Source organism: Anastrepha obliqua, chromosome 5 (genome assembly GCF_027943255.1).
Source record: "Anastrepha obliqua isolate idAnaObli1 chromosome 5, idAnaObli1_1.0, whole genome shotgun sequence".
In the NCBI taxonomy this organism is placed as follows: Eukaryota; Metazoa; Arthropoda; class Insecta; order Diptera; family Tephritidae; genus Anastrepha; species Anastrepha obliqua.
In genome coordinates, this window is record NC_072896.1 from 8,229,070 (window position 1) to 8,240,957 (window position 11,888).

Consider the following 11,888-nt stretch of genomic DNA (forward strand, 5'->3'; position numbering starts at 1 on the left):
AGAATTAACGCGATTACAGGTGTGTAAAATACTTTAATAATCGTGTCGACGAGAAAGAGATGTGACGATAATAAAATAAAAACAAAATTTTAGAATAAAATAGTAATATTTAGGGTCCTCTTCCCAACTAACCTCTAGCTTTAGAGGCCACTTCATTGAGAAGGTAAAAGCATTTTCGTTTTCTCAAGCGATCTCGGTCCTTTACATTCAAAGGTCAGTTCGTATTCTCTTTGAAATTTTATAGCTCCATTTAAATTGTATTTTTCAAATAAATATAATAAACAAATTTTGTAATTGCAAAAAATTAGAGTAAAAGAGCACAAGATAGAGGAAATTGGAAATCAATTACGGATGCCTCTGTTCAACAGTGGACGCAAACGGCTGTATGATGACAATGATGCTGAAGAGTGAAAGGTTAATTTAAAGCGAGGAGCAATTTATCATTTTGGTAAGTAAAGTAAATTCTATTGGTTAGATGAGAAAATAGTCCATAGCATAGTTCACAAAACTTGTTCCATGGGATAAGAAAGAGCTGGTTCTACTACCAATTTGGCCTGTGTTTATATAACTTCAAGCCGCCAATTGTGAATTTTCTTTCGCTGATACCTTTTCAGAATAATCCTTCGAAAAATGGTGCAAAAATTAAATTTGAATATTTGAAAGTACAAAGAATAAAATTAATAATAATGAAAATAAAAATTGACGGTTGCTCCCTTTGTTGGGTGTTTGGCCGAACGACTCTTTCTATCAGATTTGTGTGCCCTGCTGGTTGCTGTTTTTCACACAAATGGAGGGACCACAGTTTTGGGGCCGACACCAAACGGCAGATAGTTTTTTAAGAGGATCTTTTTCATGACAGAAGTACACTCGGATAACAAATAATAGTCCCATTTGAGGTCGGCGATTTTGCCTGTGAAAAGAAAAACCTTAGACAGATCTTTTCTATCATTTGGTGTTTCATACCAGGGCTTAGAACCCAGACTCTTCAGAAAGGTATTCACGCTCCTGCCCATTCGGCTAAGGCGTTCGATTTATGGTAGCCAAAACTGCACGATTTTTCAAAAGAACTTTGGAGGAGGTTCACTTCCAACTCGGCGACTTTATTAATGAACAAAATTAATGATTGAAAAGTTGCACGTATGATTATTACTTCGATAATTTCCAGAGTACGCCATTTCGGCCAAGACATCATTATTACCAACTTTTTATGGTTAACAATTGACGATGTGATTTTGGACGATTTTTGGTTTTAGCAGAATGGAAAATTTTGATATTCAGCTTAAAAAATACTCTATGGCCTTTGTGTTCAATAGTCGTGTTTCTATACTTCTTAGAGATGTCAATTTGCAGACTCGAAGCTCTGAGACTTTTAGAGTTTTTCAAGTTAAAGATCGGATAGAGTTTCATTGGAATAGTCTAAAAACTGGCGACATCCTTAAAACGAAGATCAGCCAGGCTATTCGGGAGATAGATCCAGAAATTGTCTATATAATCTGAGGAAAATTGGGTGGTGGTATTGGCTGTAGACTTATTGGTCAATCTAGCGGAAGATTTGCGCTTTTTTGTAAAGCAAAAGTCATTCCGCAGGTCAAATATATTAATATTTTGCATTTTTTTAGTATTATACTTAAAAAACTACAAGTCTCTACAACTCAAACAGTTAACCAAAATTGTGGATATAAATGTCCTTACTTAGTTGAGGCAAGCTACTTACTTAGTTTATACAAGCTAAACAATCTGACACTTTTCTTGCTCTTTAGTAAGTATACGAAAGCGAAGAGAGCCTTAAGTGGCACATCTACTATGAAGGTTAAAGCATTAGACTCACCAGAGTCTGAAAAATTTTGATTAACATTCATAGCCAAGAACTAGACTACATGTTTGCAACCAAGTTTTGCAGATATTTAGTTCGATTGCGTCATAGTGCACTGCGACCTATGTGACCAGCCATCCATTGAGCTTGGCAGCGAGTCTATAAATGAAAGTTTCTACTAAATGTGAGTACTTCCTCGGGCTGTGTATTTCATACCACCAATCGATTTAGAGTCACACCAGCCAGGTGAGTGAGTCCTCGAGGTGCGAGAGCTGCACATTCATTGAGTCCAGCTCGCAAAAACCACAGATGATTGGTTCTCTTTTTTCTAGTTTGCAGAAATGATAAAGAAGACCACAATGTGCCGTGGTACCAAGTGAGAGAGAGTTCGTAAGTTTCCTCAGTCTAGGTGTAGCAGTCTATTTGATGCTATTTTGGAATTAAGAATACATTTTTATGTCTGTTCTGTTGGAAACTTGCCATCCAGTGTCGCATGAATTCCGTATCTTTCCTGTCGTTGATAACTTTCTTTATATGAGCTTTGGTACGCCCGCAAAAGGGTTTCGGTATATGAAATTTGAGGAAGCGTCTAATTTCGGTAAACAGTTCGCCTGATCGTGGCTGTTATAATTTTCGTCGTAACCAGCCCAAAAAAAACGGTGCTCCTTCTTCCCAGGGTATTGGGTTCAGTGAAGTATTCTCAACAAATTTGGATATTTTTAAGTCAGACTGCAGTGCACGTAAAGCTGCCGACAGTCGGCTTAAAAGTGCGATTCACAGGATATGTGCAATATTTGAGGTTATGCAACACTATGAATGCCTTGTGTTTTAAAGGTTAAGATTCGGATTCACTACGTCAAAAATCTTCATAAATGTGCCATTTGGGTTTAAAGTTAATAAAAATGCTAGAATGCACCGAAAATGCCTCTCTTTGAAAAACTCCAGACCCAAAATTTTCAATATTGAATAAATTTCAAAATTACAATATAAATTTTTGTTTCAATGCTTTTTCAGTTTTCTTCTTATTAAATCAAGCCTACAAATGAATTGATTTTCAGAAAAATTGAAGATCAAAACCCTTGGAGGCATGTAGTCGCCCAAAAGCGTCATATTTACTAGCTCTGTTTCATAAATTTCCTTAAACTTTGATGGGCACCCAAAACTGATTCCCTCTATTCCCACACCCTTGACTATTTAGCTTCGCTTTGTCACTATTTAACTTTTAGTTCAAATATTATTGAAATACTTTAATCAAGGCATGCCAAAATCGGTATTTCAGGTATTAAAGTGCACAATTCTAGTTCGTGGCTGGCGAGTGCTGCGCATGCGCAGCATAATTTTACCCAACACTCTACACATAATTAGAATAAGGCGTTAATGGAAAACGTATTTATAATCCATTTATTACATCTCATGCAATGAAAATTGAAAATGATGAGATGTGACGGCGGAACTAATGTGCGGTGAGAAAGAAATGTGTGGGAAAGCGGCGAAATAGTGGTGGGAAAAAAGGGAGGAATAAGAAGCAGATTTTTGGACAGTGAATTTATTTGAAATAGAAGCGATTGATCTATTGTAATATGCAAGGGTGTTAAGGAATGGAAGAGGGGTGAATTACGCTGATGTGGGAAGCAAAAATTATATTTGATTGCAAAGTTATGAAAGAAGCCGATAATTATGTTTTCATGTACTAAGCAATGAAATCTATTCCAAATCGCATTCACGCTTTTCGTCATCAAATAAGATATTCATTACTTTATGACTTTTTTTTTAAAAAGCAAGATGACAAGCACACAGCCTCGTTACAGTGATAGGCAAGCCAGTAGTTTTGAAATTAATTTCGTGAAGCCAAAAATCCCTGCTGCTCCAAGCATTACTTCTCAACAATATTTCAGATACAATATTTTTTTTTTGCGCTGCTTATTATTTTTTGGTATTTGTTTGCTAATGGAAATGCCAGCTTTTTATTTACACTTTGATGTTTGTAATTGAATCAAATGCTCGTGAAGGGTGGTTGATTTTATGATTTTTTAATCTATATGCGGTGGTGAAAAACGCAATTTAAGGGTTGCTGGTGAAGATGCCAAGAGATGCTGCAATCAAGTACAATTCGGATCGAAATATGAATTCTATTACGAATGAAATGATATACAAAAGATGATTATAGGAAATGATTATAAGAAATATAGTAAAAAAATAAAAATTAAATAAATAGAAATTAGTAAAATATTGTGTACATTGCATAATACTAGGGTCCCTGCTTAAGTTTTTAGATATGGAAAAACAGGTATGAATGTGTATATGTTAAATCTGATACTGCCATCGTAAGCTTTGACTCTTTTACTGGCATTCGTATTCAGAACGTTTTGTCATAAGAGGGTCTACTTTTAACAGGGTCGCCACTGCAACAGTAAAATAAGCTGTAATCCGTTATTTTCATCGAAAATTTTGGTATTTTTTAGCATAAGGTCGACCTGGCTGGGTGAAAGCCATCACATTGACTTATTAGTCCGTGGTGGTACCAGATGGAGCTAGTCCTTTATATTTCTTTGTAGAAGACAATCTGTAATGAGTCTGCGTCTTTTGCGAATCCAAGTAAACTTTAAAGCTCTCGGGGTTAGAGGCATTCTAACTTCTGATATTGTAGAACTCCTAAGCATTTTTGTCTAGTTCTAGCTAACGCAGGGTAAGAATAGAGAAGGTGCTCTAGCGTTTCCCTCTTTTTTGGCGTAAATTTACATATAACTTATTTGTTCTTTCTTCAGTGAGTTGAAAAATTCATTTCGCTCAAACTATGGAGTTATTTAATGTAAATTTTCAAGCGATGATTTATTACTATTTTGTCATGTGGATTATCGGTACACGAGTGCATTGATGAATTTATTTCGAGTTTTGGCGTATCGGCCATCCAAAAACGGTTGTTGTGCCAGAAATAAACGATGGTATTCTTCAATTAAGGGGGGAAACCGGTTTAGATCGATCAAAAAATCGATTTTTTTATTGCATAAAGAATACTCAAGAATATGTGGTAAAAGTTTGAAAACGAAATTCGCATTATTCGTGATTCTAATATACGATCACTTAAGTGGCTGCCCCTCGGTTCCGCACCATAGAGCGCGTTAGTTAGAACGACGTTTTTCTCGAAACTATTTTTTTTTCAACTGGTGGGAATTCTAGCTTAAAAAGGTATCAACCAATCGTTCTAAAATTTTTCGGGATTTTTTCTTTATTCAATTCTAATTTATATGTACCTAATCATGGGATTATATTATTATTTAAAAAATGGTTTTTTAAGATAGATGAAAAAATATGGTATAAAAAACTACTTTGTGTTCAAGCGCCTCAAAAGCATGAAATTTTCAATATCTTTTTACCACAATTAGGTTCATATTCTTAGGAAATATGTTGTTAATAAAAAAAAATTGCTGTTGATTTCAGAGAAAAATTGCAACTTCAGGAATTCCCACCAGCAAGACACTCGCATGGCGATCGTCCATGGACAGCACGCTCTAACGCCACTATCTCCTGCGGAAATAGCTTCAATTTCTGATTATTCCTTCTTTGTTCAAAAAATTCTCGAAAAACACCAAAATTTTGGCCTCCTAAACCGGTTTCCCCACTTAACACTCCAAGATCGTCATGTTAAATATCGCGAGGAAGAGGCACCCTTGGCCATTAGTGGGGACGCCATGCATTTAATATTGCATGAAAATTTGGCCGTCAAGAAGATTTGTTCGCGTTGGATACTGGATAACTTGACAATTGCCTAAAACAGGACACGTGCTGATTTGAAAAAGAAATATTGAAGAAATTCAGCCGCAGATGTTCAAATCACGTCTATGACATCGAAAAAGTGTTCCAAGACGAGCTTAATCCAATAAAATTTCTTCGAGGAAGAAGCACCCAGGAAAAGAAAAAGGTCTTTTCTATTTCCAGAAAAACTCGTCAAGACGCAACTGTACCACTAGAGACATTTTGACCAGTCAAATCGTAGTGGTACACAACAATTTTTTGCCAGAAGTTTTCAGAGAATTGAGGAAAACCAACCACCGAACATCTTTCACCAAAACAATGAGAGCTCTCAGGCATCGGCTCACACAAGAGAGTTTTTGAGCATTCAAAAGATGGAGTTAATGGGCCATCCGCCTTATAGCCCTGGTTTGCTACCCAATGATTTTTTGTTTGTTCCCAAACATCAGAAATAAAATGCAAGGTCAATGTTTTTGAAGCCAGCTCGTCTGTGTGCAAAAGTGCAACGAAAATTGCTTCAAACGAGTGCAGAAATGTATTGACTTCAAAGGAGAATATTGTGAAAAACAATAAAGCTATTTTCATTATTTTACTGTATTTTAATGATTGGGAGCAAACCGTAAAAGGCGACCCTCCTAAGAGTGATATTTGTGTTGCTTGCAATTACTTTGAATAATAATTTTCGTGAAAGAATAAAACTAAATCAGGAAAATGTATTTCCGATGATTTTACATAAATTTCAAAGTGAATTAAATCAATAACAATTGGACGCTCAACTCGCTTCCACTTTCGGTAACGAAGCACCGTCCTGAGTCAACGCATTTTGTTGGTTTTTTTGTATGCAAACGAAGTCGCACTTTCCAAACGAATTTCGTCAAAATCCGTTCAAAATCAGTTATTATGCGATGGATAATAATTTGAGCAAGAAAAAAGCTATTTTCGATTATAAATATTTCACTTTACTTATCCTTTCAAGGCTTAAGTAGCTACCCCCGTAAAAATACTGTATTCTACATAACTGCAATACAAAAATGTAAACACCGTCTGTTTCTCGCTTTTATACAAAGTTTGGGCAAGACCAACTTTTTGAAATACAGCCAGTGGCATTGCAAAACTGCCTGAAAGCAGCCGAATTAGCAACTCAACAAATTTCTTATGAAACACTTTTTTGTTGATATCAATTCCAATATTTTTTTTTTTTTTTTTTTCAAAATGAAAAACATCGAAATATTTAAGTGCTTCATATGGGAATTATGCCACGGAGGTGGAGTGCACACCATAGGCCGCATTGGAAGCTGCAAAAACTGTGAAAGCAACAAAAAATTTAAACAGGCAAAGCTATGGGCGTTTTCTTGAGAGCAACAAAAACCAAAAACCACTATTAAGAAAAAATTTCTATATGTAAAAGTGTGTACTTATATATATGAAAAAAATGAGCATAAAAACAGCATCCACCACATGGTGCAGATTATTACGTGCAACAACAAAATATGCATTGCATAAAGTTTTTGCGTTTTTCCAACATTTTTTTTCTGCAACAAATGCAGCTAAGGAACTGTACGAGGAACAGCATGCAGCGTAAAAACCACAGCCGTGTTGTGATTTTCTAAGTATCAGGCTTCAACACACACTTGCTGCAACAACTCAATTCCATTTAATGCGCTTTTTAGCACTTTAAGATTTTCATAAAAATTTAGATATTAAATAATTACGCTTTAAGGCGATGCATACATACATACATTCATTCGACCCGCGACAAAATGATAGCGCATGCACTTTTGGACCAGTTTTGAGTATTTGTCGTTTTTTGTTTTTGTAAATGTTCATTATTTTTGTATAAAATTGACACATACACCGTTTGCTTCTGAAAACTCAATAATTTATAAAAAAACACGCAAGCTATTTGAATATTTCAGTCATTTCCGGAACTTCATTTCTAATCTCATCACTCAATATAGCTTTCAGCTTTGACCTTAAAGTATTGAGTGGCCTTAAAATGTATTAAATCTTCAAACAAGCCATTTTCATGGCTTTTCCAAAGACTATTTTAGTGCAATATTTTCCGAAAAGTCAAAAAAAAAGAAATAGTGTCTCGCAGCAAAAACAACAAAAGAAACCAGAATACTTTCCAAAACTACAAATGAAATGAAACGAAAAGAAAAAAATTTAAGTGCAGCTAAAATTAGAAGCTGTACGCTGAACCACATTGACATTCGTTTCTGCGGTGCTCGGAATGGTATATCCCCGAGTAAAATTTATGGCTACAACAGACAATCTTTGACGCCCCAAATGGCAGCAGTGGAGTTAGAAGTGAGTTATTTTTGTTTTTCCATTTCACGCAACACATGTACTTGCACACACAAACATACATATGTACAGCGGAGCTACAAATCTATGGCTACCATGCAGGGGAAAGCCTAACACATTCTAGTTTAAGAATTGATATCTGATGGAAGAAGTCAGACTAGTTCGTAAGAGACTAGTATATTACTAGTTGCAGAATAACCAATTAAAGGTGTATCTGTACAAACAAAATTGTTTTCTTTTACACTAAGGGCAAGACAAAAAGAAGTTGTACTAGTTCGAAAGTGTCTAGTATTGGACTGGTTGCTTAATGACCAATTACAAAAACATCAAAACAAAATTTTTTCTTCTATTACCCTTTTGGTAAAATAATAAGAAGTTGTACTAGATCGAAAGTTACTAGTCTTGGACTGGTTGCAAAAATTACCAATAACAAGAACATAAAAAAAATAGTTTTCTATTGCACTTTATCTATAGTTTTGGAATGACACAAAAAACGCTGCGGTACGTAAATTTAATTTTAGCTCATAAAATACGGATCAGTGGTAAATTTTCTGGATTAGGTAATTTTCTCACAAAATTTTGATTTGCAGTTTACTTTGTCCTTCAACCGATTTATTGACTAATTTTGAATGAAAAAGGTTGTAGTTTTTTTATTATTGTGATTTTTGCAAAATTCAACACTAACACAATTAGTTTATCCAATTTTGGGAAAGTCATAACTTATTTTTAACAAATTTTTGTTTTTGAACTTTTTTTGTATTCTGTATTTCTCGATTCAAATTATTATAATATTATGCATCAGCTGCGTTGGAAAATCATGCACTTATTTTTTTTTTTGGTATTACAATCAGCCAACAAAAATCAACAAGCAGAGAGTAAATTTTCTTACGAGCGACTGCGACTTTTTCCAATATAAATAATTGTCAATGCAAACTTCAGACGGAAATTTTGAAAAATTGACTTGATCTTCAAAAATAGAACGCAGATCTGTTATCTTTCTTTATTTGATTCCTTGGTAGTGTATACTGTTAGATGACATTTTTATAAAGAACTAAAGAATTACTAAAAAAACATCTTTCTGAGCGTATTATCGCTCCTAGTCGAAGCAGAGTTCGGAAACTCTAATCTACGGCGGCTCTGTAATCTACGACCCAAAATTAAGTCTACTCTTCTCGTCTTTTTATGTGCCATTTTTGCGTCGCTTAAGAGTTATGTTTGCTATTTTTATTGTTCTTATGTTTGCTATTTTTATTGTGTTATGTTTGTAAGTAACAATTATTTGATTCACAAGGCGTCTTAAGCGTCGACTGTCTTAAACAAACCAATTTTTTAGAGCTCTTAAAACCACAACCAACTATTTAAGAACTGCCTAAAAATTAATGATATGACTTGAACGACACCTTGCGAGCCCCTTAACTTTTAAAGTTTAACTTACTTTAAACTGTTTAATGTTTACGACATACAACAACACGGCACTTATGATACCTTTGTGAATACTACAAATATTTAATAAATTTTATTTCAAGTTACTATCATTTAGTTTCAGAAAAAATAAAAATTTAATTTTGCAAGGTAAAAGGGTTCAAAGGTAAGAAAAAGCAATCTTGTATCATATTTTGATTCATAATAAAAATGATGGCATTGAATTTTTGTTTACTACTTCAACACGCTAAAATTGATGATTTACGCTACAAAATGGACTAGCATTGCTTGGTCTATTATAAATTCGTTTCTTATTTTGGTGGCAAAGGCTGATTCATGTCTTACTAGTCCTTTAACTGGTCTAATTTTGATTCATGTGCTGACAATTTTCATTTCGTAGGGCATCGTCATGTGAAAAAGATAAACTACTTCAGCTGCGAGGCAAACTGGTTGTAAGGTATGTAGTTCAGAGTACATTGCTTTGATTGCAGGGTTTATCAAGAAATGTACAACACCTAGTTACTAGAGCTTAGCGTTTTTATCGCTCTTGTGTTTTTTTTTTTTTTGGAGGAAAAACACATGAAAATGCTTGAAATTATTATGCTGTAATGTGGGCTCATTAGCAATGCTCCGCAGATGAAGTGCATGTGCGGCATATTTTCCTCAGGAGGAGTTAGACAACATTTGAAGCCAACACCCACTCCGACAGTACATACATACCTACACATGAATATTTAGTTATAGAAAATCCCGTTTGCCCGGAAGTTTACTGCATTTTCATGCAGACATTCTTTAGATGTGTTAATGGCAAATGATATATGTATATCAACTTTTACCTCACCAATCTTTTCTCATCCCCTCCAACTGATTTCCATTGATATTCTTTTGAATCGCTCCAACAAAATATTTAGTCACATTATGAATATTTAGTAGTTCTCGCAGCATAATTTAGGATTTTTTTTGATTTTTTTTTTTTCTTTACATTCTTCATTCGTTCTTGTACCTACCTTCTGACATCCGGCGAATTTGGGAGACTGCGACATTTGCGGCTACTTTTGCTGCTGCTGCTGTGGCCGTGCGATGACGATGAGTTGCCCATGTTGTTGGCGCTTGCAACAACAAAAACATTTACGAATGTTTGATTGTGCTAAGATGCACGTGATTTTTTGTTATTGTTATTTGGTTTTGGGTTTTTAATTTTATGTGGTTAATTTATATTTTGCCGAGATTTTTCTGCAGCAGACCAGATCACGTGATTTAAAATTAATTCACGAAATTTTTTGTTGTATAAAAATAATTTGGCATATCTTAGGGGGCTTTGGCTGATATTTTTTTCGGCTTGAATATTTTTGGCACTTTTTGGAGTGAATTTTTTTTCGCTAATGGTACAAAATTAAAATTTTTGCTTGATATGTCTACTTGAAACCGTGGAATTTCTTATGGCTCTTTAGAAGGCTCGATAAAACATGGGGTTCGATTCACTTCACTTCCCTGCCTTGGGGTTTGTAGTTGCTCGTATAATTTTTAAATTTTATTTGGTTTTAATTTAGGTTTTTTTAAATTTTGTTTTATTGAATTTAATCTTCACTTGAGAAATACATGCTTTATAATATTTAATATAGTATATGGAAAAACTTGCGTTTTTGTGTGCCCACAAATTATGTGAAATACTAAGATTATTTTTGGAAATAAAACTATTCTAGTCAAAATGTTTATAAACAACACAAAACCAATAAGCAGTTGCCTTTAATCATATGAACGATGTTTTCAAAAATTTGTTTAAAAAAAAACATTTTTTTAATTACATATGTGAATTTTAATATCATCGGTAGGTAGGTAGGTGAAGTGGTTGAAGTGCACTTGGCACTCCTCAAATAGCACTAAAGCGCCGTTTTGATGCCTTTATGAGACCTCCAACAGGCAGATATCTACAGCCAGCTAGAGCTGTTGATATAATGGAAAAGATTGATGGGATTTAGGTTGACGCACTGTCCCAGGCTGTCGAAGAAAGGAGCACCCGGCTAGCTGCCAAACCTGGACATTTACAGAGAAAGTGCTCAACAGTCTCCTTCTCTGAAAGGTCGCCACAGCTTCTGCAATGGGGGTTAAATGGTTACCCTAGCTTTTCCGCGTGTGTGCCGATCGTCCAGTGACCGGTAAACACAGCCACGAATTTGGAAATTGAATGGCAAGGAGTCCAAAGCACTTTCTGAGTCTTTCGTATATCGTATTGGGGCTAAAGGGTTTTCGAAATAGCACATGAAGAAATGTATTTCCATCTTTTCTGTGCTTTCCTGAGAAATAATTTGTGCACTTCCCCTTTAACGACTGTCAAGGGGATGCCAATGACCGGGTAGGAGGTCTCTGAGGCCAATTCAGGCACCTTCCTGGCAAGCTCATCAGCACTAATATCATACAACCAATCAAATTTTGAAATATACAAGGGATGTTGTGAACATTTTTTTCATTTTTTTTTTTATTTTAATTTTAAGAAATTTTGTTAATATTAATTTTAATATCACAAAGCCAATAAAGTTCGAAAACATATGAGGGATGTTTTAAAATTTTTTAGAGTTTTTTTTTCAAATTTGAATAT

General features: G+C 34.8%; 1 protein-coding gene across 1 annotated transcript in view; it reads right to left on the reverse strand.

The window, feature by feature from the left end:
• LOC129247348 (protein sickie-like) overlaps positions 1-10,391 on the reverse strand; it is a 160,900-nt gene extending 150,509 nt beyond the window's left edge. The window contains exon 1 of the mRNA XM_054886455.1: positions 10,300-10,391. Within this exon, the coding sequence (XP_054742430.1) occupies positions 10,300-10,391 (92 nt within the window). The remainder of the gene's footprint in view (positions 1-10,299) is intronic.
• Between the last annotated feature and the right edge of the window lie 1,497 nt (positions 10,392-11,888).